This window comes from Lytechinus variegatus, chromosome 12, assembly GCF_018143015.1.
Source record: "Lytechinus variegatus isolate NC3 chromosome 12, Lvar_3.0, whole genome shotgun sequence".
NCBI lineage: Eukaryota > Metazoa > Echinodermata > Echinoidea > Temnopleuroida > Toxopneustidae > Lytechinus > Lytechinus variegatus.
This window is the reverse complement of record NC_054751.1, coordinates 9,392,115-9,415,957: the sequence shown is the minus strand read 5'-3', so window position 1 is coordinate 9,415,957 and position 23,843 is coordinate 9,392,115. Positions and strand designations below refer to the sequence as shown.

Here is a 23,843-nt window from a genome sequence, read left to right as displayed (position 1 = left end):
AGAATTGTCAAATGTAACCATAATATTTGTAAGTTCAAATCAAACTTTGTAATGAATGTTATATTTTACTATGTTCAATTTTGTTTTATGAGAGAAGAGAATAAAAGATTACTAAAAAAAAAAAATACCATGGTGTCATGGCAGACTGGTTCTAAACAGAGGGGCTCACAGGCCTAATTCATTCCCCATAGACACGTGTGTTAAAGTGGCACTTAAAAAGAATTCATAAAAAAATAAGGAGGAAATTTTAGGGTTGAATGTTTACTACCAGTGGATAGGATAAATGTCTGACATTCCATATCTAACCAGAAAAGGGTACCTCGACCGGCTCATTTTAAAATTAAATCAGCATTTACGAAGACTACACCTGACGGGACCAAATTCATCACTTGAGAGAGTATTAAGAACCTAATTCTTCCGCCAGTAAAAATATAGTTCCATAGTGGTGAAATATCTTTCCAATTTGGAAAAAGTAAGTTCAGTAGGTACCCTCCCTAGAATCAGTGTTGGATTGTCTGTCATATTCATACTTTTTTGTCAATCAGCAATATCAAATTTAAAAATTGAGCAATGGTTTGGCTCGAATGAATATAAGTTTGGCCTGTCAGTTGTGATTAGGCCCGTGCAGCAAGAGTCGCGGCCCGGGGTCGCGGCTGACGACCGTCTGTACACATTTGCATGACTGGCTCGTCTGAAAAATAGGTTGCGAGCAATCAAATTCCGATAGCAGTTATTTTCTCCAATGAGAAACACACGCTTTCATTCGGCGGGTTCATTTGTTTAAAATCAGGCCGCCATGCATGACCATGATGACACCATGGCGACTGACGGCCATTGCTTCGGTACTCTACAACCACACCCATATTATGATGGGGGGGGTATAGGAACCATGGAGTAACCCTATCAACCCCCTCCTCCCCCCCCCCCGCCTTAGCATAGAGTTGTAGCTTGGTACCCCCACGAAATATTTTCTTGGTCCGAAAAGGTCGACGAACCTTCTATAGTCACGGGTGGTTTCCTTCCGTAGGTCGAAGTCCGTTTGTTTCCTGGTTATACAGCTGATAAACTTACTAACCAAATCATGCAAATAGTTCCCCTGTATATCTAAGCCGAATGTCCAAGAATGAACGCAAATATGGCGCCGATATCAACGTTATTTTGCTGGTATTTTGGGTTCATGTGTAATGTGAATGCTTCTCAAGCTGCACTGGTGCAAACTGGCCACACCAATCCACTCAAGAACCACCAACCTCACCACCCCGCCACAGACGAAAATGACAGATTTCCACAACAGGACATGTAAGTCTTGTTGAATATACGCGACCCTTTTTTTAAGTTTTAGGCCTCGTTCGTACGTTTCCAGTTCTTATTCATCTCATCATACTTGACTAGTTTCGGGGGAAAGGGGGAATAATTATATTTTTACTCCTCCCCCCCCCCCCACATCCCGATTGCGTTCGTGGGCAAAGATCCGGGTCCTGTTTTATAAATATCAATAAGGGAATTTCTCGCAACACATGACACGTGTAGAGGTCATGTTCTGTGAAAGCATGAACGTAGAAGGTAGAGGAAGGGTAGAAGGGTGGAGGGGGAGTCAAATATATTGCTGTACACACGCGTGACCAAGTAATTTCTCTGTGTGCAAAAGTACCCCCTAAACAAGTTTTTCGCGGGCTTTATATACACATTTGGCCTCTAAACAAGTTGTCGCCAAAATATGACCTCGGGGGAAAAAATACCCTAAACACGTTTGGCTAGTCTTAAAAAAAGCTTTGGGAGAAGAACATACCCTAAATACGTTTGACCCCGCGATTGACCATTGACCAGTCTTTCAAAACCGCCCTTTTCTTGAAATTCGGTGCACTTGATACCCTTATCGAGTCTACGCGCGGACCGCGTCCAAAAACTGAAAAAAAACAACCCTTCAAACGCGTTTTTTGGTCACGCGTGTGTACAGAAATATATTTGACTGCCCCCCCCCCCAGAAAGAGACCCATTACTTGGGACACATCTTCTTCAAGAATGGCCTCAGCAATTGGTATAGAGTACCGAAGCGATGACGTCAGTTGCCATGATGTCATGGCGGTCTGGTTCTAAATAAATAAAACTGGAGCCTGTTTCTCATAGAAGAAAATGGCTGCTAAAGAAATTTCATCACTTGCAACCTCAGAATTATGGTAATTTTTGCAAATAAAAATATGTATAGACGATCGTCAGCTGCGACTCTGTTTAGAACCAGCCAGTTCGTTGTCATGGCAGTGACATCACATTTCTGTACTCTATAATTTAATCATGTAGTTATCAAATCCCTTAAGCAACCTCAGTCACAGGGTTTCACATATTGTGGCGCACATCCCTATGTCTTTCCAAATCGGTGTGCCCCCGGTGTGCCCCCAACCCCGGGAGCTCAGCTCCTTCTATGTTCTTGTTAAATGAATTAATTCTTATTATTCAGATAGCCAATAATCCCCAATATACCCTTTCCCCATTTCTCTCTTTATATGTGAAATGACAAATCTGGAACATGGGTTAGTAGTGGTAAAGTGGTTATGAATCTCGGCTTTCAATCCGAGGGACGTCAGTTCAATTCCAAGCCATGTTGTGTTTTTCTAGCAAGACATATTTGCCCACATTGTGCTGCACTCAACCCAGGTGATGTTAAGGGTACGCGGTAGAATGAAATTCCTCGAATGCTCGAGCGCCTATAGGCAGCCCAGCTAAAGCCGGGGTAAAGTAATAATTGCTGGGCTCGCTGGGAGAACAGTTTTTGGAATTGGCTACCCTGGGTAAATATGCCATTATTATTATTATCATTCTTGTTATTATTGTTGTTATTATTATTATCGTTGTTGTTTTGTTATTATTATTGATATCATAAACATCTCAATGTCAAAGACCTTGCCTGTTTGTATCGTGTTTTCAATACAGTGTGCCCTACTCAAACTCGACGCAGCATTACTCCGTGTCGATTAACACTAGTAAGGCGATACACATCGTTGATCGCCGATACCTTTCAACAGGTTTCGGTGCGAGCTCCGTCACAAAGAAATTCAATTTGAAGGGTTTCGATCCAAAGTAAGTTATACCTACATTATTAATGGTGGCTCAGTGGTGCAGTGCTTTCCTCGTGATCGGAAGGTTGTAGGTTCGATCCCCTGCCGAATCCTTCATATGGCTTTTTAATTATGGGATCTTACCATGCTTATGCGAGACGAAGATTTTGCCAGGGGATGAAGTAATATTTTACACCCCTCCCCTTAAAAAATGGAGACCTCGATGGCAAAAATTACTGTGTCTGAATGAAAAGAATGACACACCGATGAAAAGAACACGTCTGCTCATGGAATGTCCATGAACAGACGTGTTTTCACGACTGTTTCAGAAACGGATTTTGAATTCTCTTTTTTTTTACCCATCATGGGCACTGACGAAGCGTGTGGCTTTATCTTTCATTTTTGAGAGCTAATCTCATTTTTAAAATCTACGATTTTATTTCTACGGCATTTTCTAAACTATTTGTGATTCGGCAGGACCGTTTCTTGCTTGTATAACGCAATGGGTATATAACCGATTACATTGGAAACATTTTACGTCTGAGTTAGTCCGGCTTAGTGACTGACCTTGTAAATAGACGACAAATTTACTCTTTTTTACACTTTTTTCAAAATCAAAATTGAGTGGCAATGCAGAGCGGGGATTCGAAATCACATCCTTACGACCACGAGTCCAAAACTCTAACCACACGACCACACATATTTCCTAATTATGTTAGCTATAATTAATTGAAATTTATTGTTTGTAAAGATAATGTTACAATAAAATGTAAGTTAAGAAATGTTTTCATTCTACTTTCTCTTTAAAACTACAAAAAAGTTGTACATGCCTCAATAACCTATCGAAATTGAAAATGCCACTAAAATGATGTCAGGAAAAGAAATAAACCACGTAGGGCAAGGACGCTCCATGGATAAACAGTCATTATGATAATGCGAGATAAGTTACTTTCAACTGCTATTGTTTGAAAAGAAATGTTTACTTCCTCTTATTCTTTATCCCCAAAGTTTTATAGCAGGCCACTTTTAAATCAAAATGGTTTTTGCTCCTGTCCGACAGTATGAACACACCTTGTCCGATAGGGTCAATGCGATATCAGTCTAGATAATTTAAAGTTAGGCATTATTGTTAAACAAACTCTCAGGAATATAATCTATCGTTTTCATGGCTTCAGGTCAGTCATCCTCCAAACGTTGTTACGAGGACTTTCTCCTGCTATTTTACGTGTCGGAGGGAGGTCGGGAGATGAGGTAATATTTGCTCTGAATGGTTCTTCCAATACCATCCCTCATCCCTGGATAAATGTCAATCATTTTCTCACAGGTAGGTCCTCATGATCACAGCCCATGAATAGAGGGCAAAAAAGCGATGACGTTATAATGACCATTTCCCCCTTTATTACTTCTCTAAATTAGAAAGAAATGTATTATTCTTGAACGAATAATAGCAACATAACAAAGTAAACCAACTGAAAGGAAAAAAATAGGAGTTTTCGTTTAGCAAGATCCAGAGAGGAATGTACGATATTGTCCCAGAAGACATCAATTAAAGGGGAAATTCACCTTTGACGAAAAGTTTTTTGTAAAAATACCAGACGAAAGTAATGACACTAAAGATTAAGAAAGCTATTAGAATGTTAAGTTTTTGATGTGTAACATAACATACGAGCAGCTGTCCGTGATAAATGCACAATGCATGAATTTCAATGTAATGGTTCATTAAGACTGAAATATTTTTTTCTTTCGGGGTGCGAAATGATTCGTCCGTTGATATACTGAGGGTACATAAAATACAATTCTTTGAAGAAAATTACATTTAATAGATATTTTCCTAATTCACGTAACATAGAATACAGGTCGCATATGACGTCACGAATCAAACCGGTTAAACTTTTGATAATTTTTTTATAGGTTTTCCTCAAATAGGCTTCACCGGTAGTTTTTTTCTGTCTCTTTTTACAATCAACTTTTTGTCAGGGTGAATTTCACCTTTAAGACACCGTCGATAATTAGGGACAGTAACAGCATGTGAAGGCTTTACCATTTTCTATTTTCGATTTAATGCATTATTCACCTTGGATCCAGGATTAAACTGCCTTTTCCGTTTCTCCAATTACAAAGTTTGACAATGCCCTATATTTTGTTCTTAAATCCACCGTATGTCAATGAATGAGAACACCCGGGTAGGATATGTGATACGATCTATCATCATTATTATTTTTTGCCCACATCGTATTTATTGCTGCAAATGTTCATCACTTGTCGAATTAAAGGGGAAGTTCACCCTGAAAAAAATGTTTGTTGTAAAAATAGCAGAAAAATAATTCAAAATAATGGTGAAGGTTTGAGGGAATCCATCAAATGATAAAAAAGTTATTAGAATTTACATATTTGTGTTTGTGACGTCATATACGAACAGCTGCCCCATATGTTATAAAATATAAAATGCATAAATTTCAGTTTTTAATGATTCGTGATGATTTATTTTTGTTTTCTTTTTAAGGAACGGCTGTAAAATGATACGTCTATTGATAAACTAAATGTACAGTGAAAACCATTTTCAATTTTCTGAGAAAATGACATTTCATTGATTTTTATTTTACCATTCGATATGTAGAAAAGCTGCTCGCATGTGACGTCACAAATCAATCAAAACTATTATAACTTTTTTATTTTTCTCAAACCTTCGGTAATATTCGCTAGAGGGTATTCATTTGTCTCGCAATCTACTATGGTCAACAAGGAAATTCGTGATCACTCTCGCAAAAAGTGTTCACTGGCTTTCTAGGAAATTCGTGATCACTCTCGCAAAAAGTGTTCACTAGCTTACAAGTTCACGAGCTTTAATAACGTTTTTTATTATTTTTTCTGATATATTTACAATAATTTTTATGGCAGGGTGAACTTCCCCTTTAAGTAGTATATACATTTGCAAAATAGTACATTGTGACACACAGATTTTCACAGTAATGATGTACATATTCAATGATTTTCAGGGGAACAGTGGAGGAATCTAAACGAATTTTGCTTAAAGAGCAAAGTGGATCTTGCATTCACTTTGAACTTGGCTTTGAGGAAAGGCGATGCCTGGGACCCGACTAACGCTAAGCAACTCCTAGATTTCAATGCCAACCTTGGATATCGTGTCATCTGGGAATTGGGAAACGGTAAGATAACCTGTCTTCATGGACACATATAGCGGAGGTAATACTCAGGGGCACCGGAACCAGGGAGCAAACTCTTATACTTTATTTAATTAAACGTGTAAAAAATGTAAAAATTTACCATCTAATTGAGATCTGATTTTGTTTATGCTCTACCCCCTTTCGAAATCGGACCCTTGGACTAAAAAGTAATGTCGTTAATATTCGTGGTGGTGGTAGTGATGTTGGTTGTGATGGTGATGATGGTGGTGATGATAGTGATGATGATGGTGGTGGTGGTGATGATGGTGGTGGTGATGATGGTGGTGATGATAGTGATGATGGTGATGATGGTGTTGGTTGTGATGGTGATGATGGTGGTGGTGATGATAGTGATGATGGTGATGATGGTGGTGGCGGTGACCGTGGTTGTTTAGTTGTGGTTATGGTGGTAGTGGTGGTGTTGATATGATTGATTGTAAAATAGTACATGTAAAGTATATGATTGTGTGTTTGGTGATAGCATCAAATGAGATCGAAATGAAGGAGAAGAAGATCGGGGAAAATTAGAAGCAATGAACAACTAAAGCTACAACAACAACAACAAGCGGAATTACGATGAGATTTATCAAAATGTCCCATATGTCTCCCCAAAACACTTTCATCTTTATTATGCAAAATATCCATTGTTGAATATTGCCTCCGTAGAACCGAAACGCTTCAGAAAAAATTACAACAAGACGATAATAGCTCGTCAGTTAGCCAAGGACTTCATCACACTCCGAGGCATCTTGTCTGAGGATAGATACAGGTATAGCAACGAGTTGGTAGGACCGGACATGGACCATCTTCCAATACGGGACTGCATCACTAATTTAAAACCAGAGTTTTCACCAAGTTCGAGCGAGTATCTACAAAGGTCAGTTCAATAAAATCACAATACATACTAGTATTTACAAAACGACTTAAACCGTATATATAAGAATTTGTCCATTGAAATTAAAGAAAAGATAGAGGCCTAGGCCAATCTTCTGATACTGTCAGTTGGCATACAAGACCCAGGTAGAAAATGCTATGCTCTGCTCAGCAAAGCATTGAACACCTCATTTTTGGAAATCTCTTAAAACCTTTATGATGTAATTCGGGGCCCTGGGAACGATTTTTTTACTGGGCACCCCCCGCTTCCCAGGGCCATGAAATAATTTTGAGGACTCTGGTTGGCTGTGGTAACGACACGTCCATGTACAGCCAATTACATGGGAAAGTCACTAAATAAACACGGATACAAGTGTCTTCACGAACTTTTTGTCGGCATATATTGTAGGTATGCGATTTTGCACTATGGCTCTATGTGGGTACAGTTGGGACATTCTTTGAAGTGAAATGTGGTTTGAATATATTTTTCCTTTTATTATCCAAAGTGAATGCAATGTTGATCCTTGTTATTTCAAACAGGTTCCTTGAGCACGCTGGTGATGCTATCAATGCAACCACTGTTCATTTCTACAATATTGACCCTGATAACAGAACTTCCGTCGATAATTTCACCGATCCAGATATCCTCTTGAGAACAAGATGCGAGCTCGAGAAGTTTCGTCAGACCATGAGAGATTCCATGCCTACGGGCTCCCGAGAAAAATGGTTAGGCGAGACATCCACTGTTTCTAGTGGCGGTTTGGAGGGTGTTTCAAATCGATATGTCGCCGGTTTTCCGTAAGCACTTTTTTCTTCTCTATTTTTTTTTCATCCAGGTAACCAATTACATGTGAATTCCAATGATGCTTTAACGCCAACGCTGCTCGTGCTAATAGGGAAACTTCGCACTGAATACCGTTCAGAAAAAAGCAACCAAGAAGTCTTTGTCGAAAATTGTTAAATCAAAACAACAGTTTCGTCATGGGCACTGGACAAACCACATATTTACAATTTTTCGTCAGCTTTGAAACTTATACCTCGGTCACATATGCTCTACGGCGGCCGTACGGCGAGTCAAAAACAGCCGTTTTAACTTTTGTGTACCAGATAGGTGGTTTGAATAAAAATGAATAAAACGGCTGTTTTCGACTCGCCGTACGGCCGCCGTAGAGCAAATGTGACCGAGGTATGTTACCTCGGACAATAATTGGTGCGAGTGCAAAACACGAGCCGAAAAATGTATGATTTTCCAACCTGAAAACTGGATATTGTAAGCACTATTATTTTGTAACCAGGAACAGAATGAGTATCTTAATAAACAATAATTGATGCGAGCACGAAACGCGAGTCAAAAATGTGAGATATCCCAACCTGAAAACTAAACATTCTATGTATTTTTTGTAACCATTAACAGGCAAATACCTTATACTAAATAATAATTGACGCGAACGCGAAGCGCAAGCCAAAAGTCTTGTGATTTTCTAACATAAAATGCATTGTGTTTTACTTCATAGAGCGTATTTCATTTTGAAAAAGGGCACATTTCATTTTGAAAAAAAGGCAGTTTGCATTTTGAATCCGTTCTACGTCGTGTGGCATGTATAATCACCCCCCCAACACACACACACACCCACACACTTTTTCAATACAGAAACGATATTTGTTAATCATCAAATGAATAATAATTCTGTTAATGCTTGCATTCATCTTTCAATGTGGTCAAGGTGCTTAAATTAATTTGCCCAATTTTGAATCCTAAAAATGCAAAATTTCACGCCCGGTCGCTCCGCTCCCGCGATCAATCTAATGTTACACGATTTTGGCCATAACAAATCGCTACGTTTAATTTATTTCAAATGTTATATCCCTGCATCATGAGAGTATGGTTATGCTACATACATTTATGAATTGTATGATATCAGTTTCTTTTAAATATGCATCGTTATAACTTTGAATGGGGGTCATTAGAGTAGCATTTTTGTGGAAGCGGGAGATGACCAAATCATTACAGTTAAGGCGCAGAGGCAACTTAGGACAGCAATATTTCCCTCGCACTTTACAATTTCACTGGTTTATAGGAGACTTTTTAAAGTCTCCTGTAAACCAATGAAATTGAATTTAATATGATTAAAAATCACATTAATTCCAATATAATATCCAAACATTAATGTTGCTCAAAATTTTGAATGTTGCATCATCTCCCGTTATAAACTTAACGATAATTCAAAATCTTTCCTTTCTGCAATGTTTTCCTTTTAATTTGCATCCTTGTGCTACATCCACGTTTTTGAAGAGTGTATTGTGGCTTGTGATCGCCTATTATCATTTCATAAAGTACCCTTAATCCTGATAATCATGATATTAATCAAGTTTTTGGACCCCATTTTGTGTTCCAACTACTGAAAATTTACTCGCTCCCATAATTGTAAAAATGGTGATAGGCCTTTAAAGGGATGGTCCAGGCTGAAATATTTATATCTCGATAAATAATGTAAAATTCACAAAGCAAAATGCTGAAAATTTTATCAGAATTGGATATCAAATAACGAAGTTATTGAGTTTCAAAGATTTGCATTATTCCGGTGAAACAGTTCTTGGCATGTCTTCATGAATATTCATTAGGTGGGCTGTTGATGTCATATCCCAACTTGTTCGTTTGCATTTTATTATATGAAATTTGGTTTATTAAAAAAAATACCAAGAACTAAAACAATTGGATTGATAACTGAAGTGCTGCAACCAGTGGCGTACCGTGGGTCACAGCATGGGGGGGGGGGCACCAGCAAAAATTTTGAGTCACTTAATGCCTAGGTCACATAGCCCGGCCGATGAGGTTCCGATGAGCCAGCGATGCGATTTTAGCCGGACACCGGCCGGACTCCCGTGGTCACCGGCCGGCGTTTGGGGCTAAAAACCGCATCGGTGGCAGCTCGGCGAAATTTAACTTCGGAGTTAAAAAATCGACGGGCTCTCACCGAGCTCCCTCATCGCAGCCCCATCCTTACCACATCGGAATACGCATCGGCCGGTGTACGACCGAGTATCGGCCGGTGTCCCGTGCCAGTTTATGTTTATTGCCATATTTATTGTGTATGTGGTAACATCCAAGGTATGAAAACTAAAGTTCTGTCGTTGTCTTTATTGTTTTTATCTTTTTAACATCTTAGAGCAATAAACTGAGAACTCAAAAGGTAAAACAAAGTTAATTTAGAAGGAAAGAAAATGTCATTTAGAAGGTTTTATAGAACACACCATGAAAATTGGTTAATTTTAACAAAGTTGCATAGATCAAAAGTTAAACAGTACTCAAGTAAAAATTAATATTTCGTAAGACTTTATCTGATATGTAAACAATGGAGATCCTTCCTCATTATGAAAAAACACATACTTTTTAAAAGGTGAAAACATATTAATGGGCAATCATTTGAAGCCTATTACAAAATTACAAAGCTAATCATATTGGTTGATACAAGTGTTTTTCTTTATGAAAGGTTAGTTTTTAAAGGTGAAAGAAAAGATACAATGACGATTATTCTTTGATTAAAAATAATTCAATCACAATGAATATGTTGCTGTTGTATTATTTACACACATCTCATCTTATTCATACTGGTGTATTTTAATATTGATTTATTCTTTCAAAAGGTTTGATTTCTTTTGGCATTTATTACTAGTGTTCAAATTAAAAAGAGCAAAGGCAATGTTTTAAGATTACCCAATAACAGATTTATTTGCAAACAACATACTGAATAATGGAAAGTATAACACATCAAAAATGCGTTAAGTCCTGAGAAGAATAATGGAATGTCTGTGGCTGCATCCGGTATACTGTAACAATATTAGACACAAGTTACTGCTGGTTTATTGCCACATCTTGCCATGGCACACTCCCGGCAGGACTGCAAAAGTAATTCTTGAGGTATGCGCGCAGTTCTTTGCCTGGTCGGGTCAATCTTGGCCCGTGCCCTGCTGCTTGCACATCTTCGAGCACGGCTTGGTCTCGCCATGCACCCGCGATGATCTGACCCTGCTCATCTTCCCGGTCGAGGTCAGCATTCTGAAGGTTGGGGTAACGAGTCCTCATGAGGTTGTGAAGGGTCATGCAGGCCTTGACGATCTTGGTAACTTTCGACGGTCTCAATCCCAGGGTTGTTAGCAGACATCTGAAGCGATTGGCGAATATACCAAACGCGTTTTCAACCACACGGCGTGCCCTGGAACACCGGTAGTTGTAGATCCGCTCGTCCCGTTTCAGGTGCCGATGAGGGTAAGGCTTCATCATGTATGGCCGTAGGGGGAAGGCGTCGTCTCCGACCATGTAGTAGGGTGTGTCCTGGTCGTCATTTGGTAGGGGATCCGGCTGGGGTAGTCCGATCGTTCCCTCACGCAGACCTGGCTCCAGTCGCGACCGGTTAAAGATGCCGGCGTCGGAATACGACCCTGGTGACCCCACATCCGCCCAGATGAACTTGTAGTCAGAGTTTACCACTGCAAGCATGACGATGGAAAAGAAGCCTTTGTAGTTGTAGTAAAGTGAGCCGCTCTTGGGGGGCTTCTTGATGGCGACATGTTTCCCATCGATCGCGCCACAACAGTGGGGAAAGTTCCATCTGTCTCCGAATCCCTCGGCTACCGGGCGCCACTCATCTTCTGTCTGGGGAGTGGCCCACATCTCGTCCTCGTATTCGTCGTAGATGGCCTGACAGACCTCGGGGACGAACAGAGAGATGGTGTTGTGTGGGACACGAAACGCGAACGCCAGATCATGATAGCTGCTTCCGGTCGCCAAGAACCTCAAGGTGATCGCCAGCTTCAGCCCAGGATCCAAGGGGGTTCGATGCCTGCAACAGAAGAGGGTGAAATATGAATAAAATCAAACTAGAATAAATATGGATGGAAGACATTTCAGCACAATTTGACAGTAGGTTCATAAAGTGTAAACTTACGTTGTGGTCTTGGCAATGCGGGGGCCAACTCGGTCAAGCAACTCATAGAACATCTGTGGCACCATGCGGAGGTAGGATTTGAAGTCGGCAGCGTGCTCGGCCTCGAGTTCCCTCATGAGCGTCTCATACTGGCCGAAACGAGGTCTGCGTAGGATCCACTCGCGCACCCACCAACGTCTTATTCTTCTGCCGGCCCTCTGTCGCTCCCTCTCGGATTCTTCGAGCAGTGCTGCCAGGACCAAGTTGTACTGGAACCTCGCCTGAGCTAGCTCGTGTTCTAACAACGCCATTCGTAGTCTTCTCGGTGCAGCCATAGTGATGAACTGACCATTCCAGGTAGGGTGGACATATATATACAGGTATGGAATAGCTGACCATCGGCCCCCCAAGTCCGAGGTACACCGGCCGAACATCGGCCGGGCAGTGTTCGAAGCCCGTTAACAACCCGGCCGGTGATCGCACGGTGTCCTTTAACCTGCTCGGGTACCGGCCGTATACCCCCCGATGTCCGGCCGACCATCGGCCGGACATCGGCCGGTAGTTGCTGCCACATCGGCCGAAAAAAATCTCCACTTTTGAGACAGACTCCGGACGGTCATCGGCCGGTGTTTGGTCGGTCGCCTGTAGATTTCCGGACGGAGCCCGGTCACGTCACCGAGCTATGCCACCGATGAGGGGAGCTCGGCGACACCTCAAAAATCCACCGAGCTCCACCGATGCCGGACACCGGCCGGGCTATGTGACCTAGGCTTAGAGAGCGCGCTTGTTGCCAGGTATACTGACATAATAGAAACATTTTAAGGACAGTGTCATTAAACGGATATGTATCTCACTGATCACATAATGCGAGCGCGAAGCGCGAGCTGAATTTTTTTTTAATTTCAGACCTAAAAAGGGACATTATAAACAATTTATTGTAATCATAATACATACCTGTCTCGCTAAACATACAATGCGAGCGCAAAGCGCAAGCTGAAATTTTTGTCTATATTTACTCCAAACAGGGACATTTTAAGGATTATATTTTAGGAATCCATTAAGAGTACATATCTCACCATAGTCATCTAATGCGAGTGCCAAGCGCTTGCTGATTTTGTTAGAATAATATACATCTAAACACATGAAGCACTTGTAGTCATTGTAATCATGATTGACCTACGCATCTCACACATCAAATATTGCGAGCGCGAAGCGCGAGCTAAAATTTTTGTATATATTGACCCCAAAGAGGGATATAAGGACAATTTTTAAAGGAATTCATTGATTAATATCTCACCATTTAGATGTGGTATACTTCGTCACCGCTTTGGTGCCCTCACTCACTCACCATAGTCATATAATGCGAGTGCCAAGCGTATGCTGATTTTATTAGAATTACATCTAAACACATAAAGCATCATTTACACATGTATGAAAAAATGAAACAATTGTGATTTCATGAAATAACATAAGAAAAAGAAAAGCGTGGATGTGACATCATCAGCCCACCTAATGAATATTCATGACGATGAGCATATGACTATTTTCACAAAATATTCATAAACTTTAAAATTCAATAACTTATTTGTTATCGGATTGTTATGAAATTTCTAGTATTTTGCTTTGTGAATTTACTCTATTCAGATATAAATATTTTCAGCCCGGACCATGTCCTCAACTGAAAGATGGTAGTATAATTTACACATTTACAATATATACATGCGTATGCATTGCCCTTGATGTGATAATTACACACCACTTGAAAGAGGTTTTTGACAACATTTTGTCTTCCAAATACTGAAAATTTGCTCGCTCGCTTCGCCCGCTCACATATTGTTATTGACTGTAATGCGTTACTTTATATCACAACAAAGTGAATCCAATATAGCAATCGAATAAAAATCGCCATAGGCCATTAACTGAATAATGGTAGTATTATGTACACGGTTATATACCCCATTATGCATAGACCTTGGTGTGGGGTATCTCCAAAATGTTGAATTTCAGGTCAATATTGATATCACCCCCCCCCCCTGGTCTGACTGGATTTACGTCAGTTGCACGCTATTTCAAACTTCGAACAATGGAATGTCGAGTAACTTTGGACCATGTCAATGTGCATTTAAACTTTGGGCCATCAATATTTGTTTGGGAACTAGCTACAGGCCTATACATTAACTTTCTGGTACTTTTATTTGCAGCCTACTTCATAACCTGGGGCTGGCAGCTGAAATGGGGGTGTCGGTGTTTATATACTGGAACTTATTCAATGCCGGTTACTCCTTGCTGAAACCTATTTCCGACCACTACACACCCACACCAGTAAGTCTCTTCATTATTTTCTGTACATATATTTTTTTAATTCATGAAGTGCAATCATGACTTTATCTTTAATGGAAATAAGAGAGTTTGCGTTTACATTATCTTTGCCACAGACTGCTGCGTAATCAGCTCTTTAATCATAAAATAAGTAATGGGGGATAATATTTTGATTCGTATTTTCCATAGAATTTACCTAGCCCTTGTCTTATCATGGTTTATCAGTGATCTAGACCTTACGCATTAATTATTGATTAATCCATTTATTTATTTACATATTTGTTTATTTATTTATCTATTAATTGCATTGTCTGTTTCAGGTAAATCAAAGGATAATCTTGAAAGTGAGCGAATTCAATTTTTCTTCTGGGTGGCTTTTTCTTTTCATGAACATAACACGGATCCGTTCGGGGTTTTTATTTTTTTTTAGATAAGACCTAAAGTTCTTTCATTCGTTTCTTTTCGTTATTTTCTTTAATTCTTTCTTTTTTCTTTGCTACTTGTGTTCGATTAGCTCTATTGGGTTTGCTTTCTTCACAAACGACTTCTCGACACCCACGTTTTATCTGTATCATACAAAATTGACGGATCCAGTGACGAAATGAGAGGTAACGAAAAGAACAGGTCTTTCGTCTACGTATTCGCTCATTGTACAAAGACAACGTAAGTAGGGATTAACGTACTGTCTAATATCACTGATTATCTTATTAAAGGGATGCTTCACGCTTAATGGTAACATAGTAATGATACCTAGCTAAATAGAATACATCTACAAAATCAAAATGATGAAATTGTATTAAAATGTGATTTGAAAAAAAAATGAATCAGTTGTTTAACTTCTAAAGTTAACAATATCTTGTGAAAAAAATATACATGTACTTACTTTTATGAATATATGCAATTATAGATGCCATATCCCCACTTTCTATTTTCTTATTCTTTTACAATATGAAATCCTTTTTTTCAGATTTTCTTGCATGTTTATTTATCATGCCTCATTGGAAACAAAATAAGTTAAAGCAATGATTATCTTACACGTTGGAAAACGAAATTTAACAAATATTTCACCGAAATAACGCAACATACTCATCCGATTTGGATAAAATTTTCAACATTTTTTTTATTAATGTCTCTCTATCTGTTCAAATCCTAATTTATTCTGCCTAAGGTACGCCTATTGACAGCTTGATCATGTTGGTAGCTCACAAAAAAACGGCTGCCGGTAATGCAAATTTGAGTTAAGTAAAAGTAAATTTCAAGCTATGAGGGGCCATCGATTGCACTACCAATTGCATCTCCCCTATCCCAACCCCCAATTCAAATAGGTTAGTTTACTCCAGGCCGATCTGGGCCACTATAAGTGGGACGGTATTTGCCGTTACTCAGCAAAAATGAAACTAAAGAAAATTTTACCCCCCCCCCCCAAAAAAAAAAAATCAACAATGACGGTTTAAAAAAGATTAAGTTAAAAAGTTTGTTAGATTTAAATCTTAGATCAATATTCTTTGTTAATGCCCACATGATAAGATTATACAGGGGTATAATCATGATAATCTGCATTATTGAACCTTTATTAAAGCTTCAGAGGAGCTTAATTTCCATTGTATTTCAAAAAAACGCTAGTAAGGTCAATCGTGGCATCTTTCTTTATTTCAACATCTTTGTCACATTCTTGATTTTTTTTTCGTTTATTCATCTCTAGGGCCAAGTTGGCTTAGTTGATATCGAATTAGTAAGACATGTAAGATGGAAATCCATCAGTTCGAAAACCAAAGAAATGCAACAAATACAGGAATTACCTTTGTTAATACGTTAATACCCCATGAGAAGCTCTCAGTTGATGCCTTAGAAAGTCCCATCGATCGCCTTCATGCATGGAATACCATTTGTAGCCTTGAACGGCAAGGGAGGGAGGTGTCCCACTCGACAATTTTCGCGAACACTCCGCTGCGCAAAATATGTGAACCGCGCGAAATCGTGATCGAAGTTTGTTTTACATTAGATCCACAATAAAAATGGGTCCACTAGCGACTGGTAGGGGAAGGCGGGGTAAGTTGAGCATAGGGGCAAGTTGAGCCACCACCCCCAGGCTAATAATAAATGAGTCAGACGTTGTGGTAGTGTCATGTATTGATGACCCATTGTACAACCCCTAACCCCACCACACTGTTTTCAACTTTAAAACAAAAATTACCTTTTTAGAGGGAAAAATACAAATTTCAGCCAAAAAAGGATAAAAAATGGTGTGAAATAGATAGGTGCTTTTTACCCACAGACGTCTTTAAATATATTGTAGAAACAAGAACAATACTGTTAGTACAGGTATGGATTCTCACTCTTGTCATAATCTTTTACATGACGGGTGCATAAGAAATATGTGGATGTGAAAATATCGCAAAAAGTTCGGACGGGGCTAATTTAAGCCAACCAACATGGGGCAAGCTGAGCCATGGTAATTCTTATGGTAATATATAATAAAAAAAAATAAAAAAACATAAAAAGCCATTGATATGCAGGCAGAAAGGAGCAAATTCACATGACAGTTCTTTTCCTTTTAGAAGATGTTAGTATTTATAGAGAAATAGAGAATTAGCAAGCGAAAAGACTTTAAATGAAAAAATTGACATCCTGGGGCGGTATTCTGAACATTGTCTTATCTCCATATTTTATCTTATCTCAGAGATATGACAAAATCGGTATTCTGGTGGATGTCATAACTTTTGTCACAAAAATTGTCATAAATTTTGTTTTATCTCTTTGGTGCGCACCAAAAATACGCGGCTTTGATGCGCGTAATCCTTTTATACAAGCAAAAGATATGACAAAAGTTATGACAGGGGGTAGCAGTCATAAATTTTGTCATATCTTTTAGTACCAAATATCCCGATACCCTGCCGACTGAATGTCAAGCATATAACGATATCATTTAGATTAGATTGTGGCATAAGTTTCACTCATCATCCACGAAAATTTTTAGAATTATTTTGTCATGCTACAATTAGTTAGGCCCTACATATTAATTTCTCCCTTTTTTCTCTGTTTTCCTTATTTTTCTACTTCTCCTCTAAAATCCTTCACAGCTCCCTGTCTCTCTTTGTAATTAAGCGCATCAATATTCGCATAGTTGCGCGATGCCAGAAACAGAATTGGGGATATCCCCTACCTGTCACGGGGCATTCCTATTGGCTAGAAGGGCTCCCACTGGGAACTAACGATGATTTTGATTGGATTGCTTCCGAAAAGATGGGCGGGAACTTTGAGAGATATGACAGGGAAAAGACAATGTTCAGAATACCGATTTGTGACAATCATAGCGGTGTCACATCTCGGAGAGAAATGACAAAATTTATGACAAAAGTTATGACAGAGTTACAGAATACCACCCCTGGTTCTTTCCACATACATTTTGTACATAGTTTTTGTGGCTCAACTTACCCAAGACGGTGGCACAACTTACCCCCACAGATGGGGCAAGTTAAGCCATTTGACATCGTTTTTTTCAAAGGTCACAACGACTTCTAGTGTGGGGATAGACAGTTATATATAGGTGAAAAAATTCCCAGGAATCAAATTTAAAGGCAAGGTACCTATTCCTGCAATATCACTAGTCATATCAATTCTAACATGGAAAATGCAGAAAGTGTCACAACTTACCCCGCCTTCCCCTATATATTTCACATGCAGTTGGCGAAGAACATTGTTATAACAACTTGTTAAAGCATTCAAAGCAAACATGCCAACAAATATTCATACAGTGTTCACTGGTGTGCTATTCTAGTCCTGGTCTATGCAATTTCTGCATCCTGCTACGTAAGTCATGCTTACATAATACCTTGCTTTGAAATCTGCCTATCATAATATAAAAATGAAAGGTCATTCGACCAAACTTGCTCATGAGGTAATACCGAACTGGTTTATTCGTGGCACACCTTTTACAAAATTTCAACGTGGGCTGGCGCCTTTTTAATTTTCCACATGTTAAAAAGAAATCATGATAACAAATCTTTTTTAAAAAATAATTGCTTCATTGGAATGTAAATATCACCTGTCGATAACTCGAATCTAAATTGATATCTTCTAATAAATGCCTTTTGGTGTTCCTTTTTTTTTAAATATCTTTTATGTTACCACACCTTTTCATTAAAAAACGCAGCCAATCATATCCTGCCGGTGCTGTTACAATCATCGCAGTGAACCTGTACAACGACACCGAGGCATCTTTAAACTTAACTGAGAATTTGATGAATAAGAATATAGACGAGTATCTCTTGACTGCACCAGAAGGAATCCTCACCAGCAAGTAAGAAAACCTCATCTTTTGTGAAATAGTCTGTTTATACCCGGTTGACACATGAGAAAAATAGGGAGTTTTCGCAACGCAACGCAGAACAGATTCAAGAAATCAATAATGTATAAACAGATTTGATTTTGATTTGATTTTATTGTTTACTTCTGCAATTACATCATTCGTATAGAATACATTTTCCATAACATAACAAACATAGTATATTGATAATTTTTTGGCATGAATCATAACTAAATGTACTAAAATTATCATTACAAACAAAATTGATCTCATACCAAATTAGTTAACATTTACAATTTGCAGAAGGATTGTCATCATAAGCAGATTGCTTGAAAAAATGACAACCCCAGGTTAAAACTCATTGATTAATATAATACATTAATACAGCAGAATCGATGTCCTTCATGACAAACAACAACCAAGAAGACTTTGTCGAAAATTGGTGAATCAAAATCAGCAGTTTCGTCTTAGACTCTGGACAAAGGATATACTTGCAATTTTCGTCATCTCCGAAACTGAAGACGAAACTGCTGCTCCGATTCACCAATTTTCGACAAAGACCTCCCAGCTGTTCATTGTCAGTTTGACAGGCATATTCAATACATTTACTGCGTCCTTTAATTTGTTCTGCGTTGCGATGTGAAAACCCACTGATAAAGAAATATTAAAATACCTCTTATAAAACTAATTTCTAACTCTTCATAATGTAATAAAACTTCCCTATTTGGATTAGTAAGACAAAAAAGTCATGTTCTCATCTCAATCATTGAAAGTGACGTCTTTGAACATCTAAAAGTTAGGTTCAGCTTTTATTTCTATGAATTGATAATTATCATGAGCTTTATTGACAACATTTTCAGATTGTCATTCTTCACTCATAAGGGGGGGGGGCGAATTTCAGTATAATTCAAATGATTCGTACGCGGAAAGAGTAGGAATGTCCTTTTTTGTAAGGACCCTTGCCCAAACTTTCTTTATACATGTACATCACAATGTTAAAATGTCATAACTTGACATTCTAGTAGCTATACACTCCACTAAGTCGAGCTCACGGGGTAGGTATCCAGAACGTCAAACATCCACGAGAACATCTTGTAATTTTTTAAAAGAATTATGGCATTCTAAGTCATTCTCTATTTCTCTTTTTATCAGGAATATCAGTCTGAACGGCCGAGTGTTGCAAATGAAGAACTTTACCCATTTCCCAGATATCACCCCACGCCCTCTACCGGTAGGATCGCCCATACTTCTTCCTCCAAGAACGTATGGATTCTACGTCATCAAAGACGCTGAGGCTGCAGCATGCCAGGAAAAGGAACTGAAAGCTGATGGTGGATTCAAGATGCAAACGAACAGATAGACGTGTCAGATGCGGGTGAATATCGGAGGGGGTCGGAAAAAGTCGTAGGTCATTATAGTCCCCATTTTTGGAGACACCTTATATTAAAGGTCAAGTCCACCTCAGAAAAATGTTGATTTGAATCAAAAGAGAAAAATCAGACAAGCACAATGCTGAAAATTTCATCAAAATCGGATGTAATAAGAAAGTTATGACATTTTAAATTTTCGCTTATTTTTAACAAAATAGTTATATGAACGAGCCAGTAATATCCAAGTGAGAGAGTCGATGATGTCACTCACTTACTATTTCTTTTGTTTTTTATTGTTTGAATTATACAATATTTTAATTTTTACGAATTTGACGATTAGGACCTCCTTGCCTGAAGCACAAAATGTGTAAACAATGGAATTCCACGTGTTCAAGGAGGAATGAAACTTCATTTCACATGACAATGACGAGAAAATAAAAATGTTTCATAATTCAAGCAATAAAAAACAAAAGAAATAGTGAGTGAGTGATGTCATCAGCTCTCTCATTTGGATGTAACTGGCTCGTTCATATAACTATTTTGTTGAAAATAAGCAAAACTTTAAAATGCCATAACTTTCTTATTTTACATCCGATTTTGATGAAATTTTCAGTTTTATGCTTGTTCAATTTTTATAATTACATGAGAATAATTATGATGAGTTTCGATGACCGTCATAAATATTTGTCACATATATATATATTGTAGGAACAGTGCTTATATTGATACAAAGCTATGACATAGGATGTCCTATCATCCAAAGCCCCTCTTATTGGCATGGTTACTTTGGTGCCTTTTTCTATTTTTCCCTATTGTTGCTAAATATTCATTTGGAAATGTTTTCATCGAGGCCGCCATCTACCTCAAGGAGTACCAAGTAGCAAGTCGGAGAATGGAAGTGAGAAAATAATTCTTAGGTCTAAAATGAATTAGTACTTTTATCAAGTACTAATATCAAGAGATTGGGTGGTCCTTTTCAGGACCAACATTTGCCCAAGAAAGATACATGGTGTACCGTGAAATCTACTATACTACTTTTACACCAATGACAATAATATGACCGTATTGGAATGAGGGAGGGAACATGACGTAATGATAGAGACATCCGTTATACGACACTCATGGTTTGTGAAACCTTTCAATGGTATTTTGAAAGTCAAATTTTTGTTCCTCAAAATCGTGATTTTTTTTTCCACTGTATTATTCATGTGACTTATAAGTAAAGTGATGTTGAACAATAGCATGACAAAAAAATGAGGAGTATCTCGAGTAAAATTCGGAATATATACTGCATGTCATTTATCCATGTGGAGCGTTGTGGCCCAGTGAATTAGTCTCCGGACTCTGAAACAGAGGGTCGTGGGTTCGAATCCCAACCATGGCGTAATTTCCTTCAGCAAGAAATTGATCCACAATGTGCTGCACTCAACCCAGGTGAGGTAAATGGGTACCTGGCAGGAATGTATTCCTTGAAACGCAGCGCGCGTAACAGCTGCACTGCTAAAGCCAGGGTAATTATGCTGCATATACTGTAGAGTGCTTCTGACAAAGTAAGTACTGTATTAAGCGCTATATAAGCAAGTATGATTATCCATCATTGCATGGGCAGCGAAACCTGTGGCTGAGGGGCTTGGCCCCCACCCCCACACATAAATAATATGTATAAAAATAACCGTCTGATTGTTCATTGCATGGTCAGCCCCCCCTCCCCACATACATACACACACACACTTTCAATTCCGTTCCGCGACCCCTGCCATTTAATATACACATTAAGTCCATTCAGGAACTATACTCTACATTATTGTGAAACTAAATGGATTTATTGAGTGAAAAATCTTATTAGATTCAATGGTTAAACAAACAATTTGACAATCATTAATGTAGTTGAATCTTCTTTTCGAAAGTATGAATACAAACATTTCATGCACTAAACTTGAAGTATGTGCAATTTCATAAGATTACAGACACTCCGTGACCGTATCTATCTCACGTAGGAGCATAGATCCCTTTACCCGATTTTGATGAAGTGTTTTGCTTATCGGATTTTTCTCTTTTTATTCAAATCAACTTATTGTTAGGGTGGACCTGTCCTTTAATAGGCCTAGTATCTGCAATTCCACAAGATTTGATCTACCATGCCAACATTTTTTTTTACTTTATGCTCTTGCATTTCATTCTCTGCAAAAGTGAAGCATTGCAAACTTTGATGATTGAATAAGATTTTGTTATATAATTTTAGATGTTCACATGAGCTTTAAATTGCAAGTCTCAGGAAACAAACTTTGCCAATCTATTTTTATGCTGTTTGAAAAATAGTAAAATGCTGGATATTAACAATGCATTTGTTATTAGAACATGTATATCACCTCAGTATTATCATACAATGTCAAATACCTCTTTTTCAATGCAATTTTGCTTATATATGTATATGTATCAAGCACAGAACTACACTTTTGTTTCATGCCAAGTTTTAAAGTATGTGACAATCGAAACAATAGTGTAATTACGCAAGTTTTTTTTTCGTGAACTAAATTATTTTATGTTGGAAGCATAAACTACAAATTAAAAGAATTATGTTTCTTAACAACATTCGTCGTATTCTCTTATTTATGAAAATCATTACAGTTGGAAGAAAATTTGAACTTGTCAAGTTCAACAATTTTTGTCTTGCTCTTCAGTATTTATTGTGAAGTTTGTCACGTAGTAAGGGTGAAATGTATGTTTGTGCATGACTTTGATGATTGGAAAAACTTTTTTTTCAAAATTGTTTTTGGATATGAGTGTACATGTAAATATTGTTGGTGAATCCCTCGCTTGAGTGTGCAGTTATAAAGTGTTGCTGTTCTGGTTAGTTCTCTCTCTCTCTCTCCCTTTTAGATTTCGTATTTATTTATTTATTATTTGTTTTTACTTATTTTTTTTGCTTTTCTGCATGGGTGATGGGGGGGTTCGCTTTTGTCCTCCCCCTTTCCCATTTTGGTGGCATGTCTGATGCACTGTTAAAAAAACCCGTGATTTTTCAGAAAGCAACAACAGAATCATTCTGTAAATAAAAAAAAAACAGGAATTTTTCTGCAATTTAACAGAACAGGTCTGTTTAAAAAGGGGGAAATGGTGTTTTATTCAAGGAAATTTGTAAGATTCCATACACCAAATAACAATTTCCTGTAAGATTATGCAATTCGGTAAGATCACACACCGTAAAAACTGTGGTTTTAAAACTGACACCAATTGGTGTTAATAGAGGACCACACTCTGAGGTGTTAAAATTACACCCTAGAGAATAAACATAACACCAAAGAGTGTAAATGTATGAACAAAAGATGTTGTAATAACACCTACAGGTATAAAACTAACACCAATTTAACACCGGTGTAAAATAACTGGTGTGGTCCTCTATGTACACCGGTTAACACCACAGTTGTTGCTGTGCAGGTGTTCTCGGGACTCTGCTGCAGGAACTTCTTTCATTTTAAGGATTAATGTACATGCACTGGAATGTATGCGTGTTATATTTTGGTGGTTCATGTTGTTCTGCAAACTAATGTGGCAGTCTGTAGTTTTTAAGTGCCACTGATTTGGAGAATTAAGTTGTCATCTTTTGTGGCATAGTTTCCTAAGGGCACAGGGGACATTCGCATTCTCTCTTAAAACAAAGTTTTAAACTAAAATCAAGATGGGGGAGTAACTTATAAAGAATGGTGATCTCGATGGACCCCTTCTCCCATTATTCTTTCATGGCCTTGGAGATATCCATTTCATGATGCCAGTACTCCTTGATTGCAGGAATCATGCTATGCCAATAGTCA

General features: G+C 38.3%; 2 protein-coding genes across 2 annotated transcripts; one reads left to right on the top strand and one right to left on the bottom strand.

Moving 5' to 3' along the window:
• Window positions 1-1,034: 1,034 nt before the first annotated feature.
• LOC121425362 (heparanase-like) lies at window positions 1,035-20,164 on the top strand. The gene is made up of 10 exons (XM_041621388.1): window positions 1,035-1,299; window positions 2,929-3,075; window positions 4,229-4,377; window positions 6,050-6,220; window positions 6,905-7,115; window positions 7,652-7,909; window positions 14,238-14,358; window positions 14,870-15,018; window positions 18,509-18,655; window positions 19,814-20,164. Exons 1-10 carry the CDS (start codon window positions 1,124-1,126, stop codon window positions 20,019-20,021), a joined length of 1,737 nt encoding a protein of 578 aa, XP_041477322.1. The 5' UTR covers window positions 1,035-1,123; the 3' UTR covers window positions 20,022-20,164.
• Window positions 10,779-12,807, bottom strand: LOC121425363 (putative nuclease HARBI1). The gene is made up of 2 exons (XM_041621390.1): window positions 12,058-12,807; window positions 10,779-11,952 (listed from the first exon to the last, which is right to left on the bottom strand). Exons 1-2 carry the CDS (start codon window positions 12,468-12,470, stop codon window positions 10,962-10,964), a joined length of 1,404 nt encoding a protein of 467 aa, XP_041477324.1. The 5' UTR covers window positions 12,471-12,807; the 3' UTR covers window positions 10,779-10,961.
• Window positions 20,165-23,843: the final 3,679 nt, after the last annotated feature.

Coding starts and splice junctions, on each gene's coding strand:
- LOC121425362 (XM_041621388.1), top strand. CDS start 1,124: ATGAACGCAAATATGGCGCCGATATCAACGTTATTTTGCTGGTATTTT. Junction 7,910..14,237: donor CGATATGTCGCCGGTTTTCC/GTAAGCACTTTT, acceptor TTTTATTTGCAG/CCTACTTCATAACCTGGGGC. Junction 18,656..19,813: donor GAAGGAATCCTCACCAGCAA/GTAAGAAAACCT, acceptor TCTTTTTATCAG/GAATATCAGTCTGAACGGCC.
- LOC121425363 (XM_041621390.1), bottom strand. CDS start 12,470: ATGTTCGGCCGGTGTACCTCGGACTTGGGGGGCCGATGGTCAGCTATT. Junction 11,953..12,057: donor CGCATTGCCAAGACCACAAC/GTAAGTTTACAC, acceptor CTTCTGTTGCAG/GCATCGAACCCCCTTGGATC.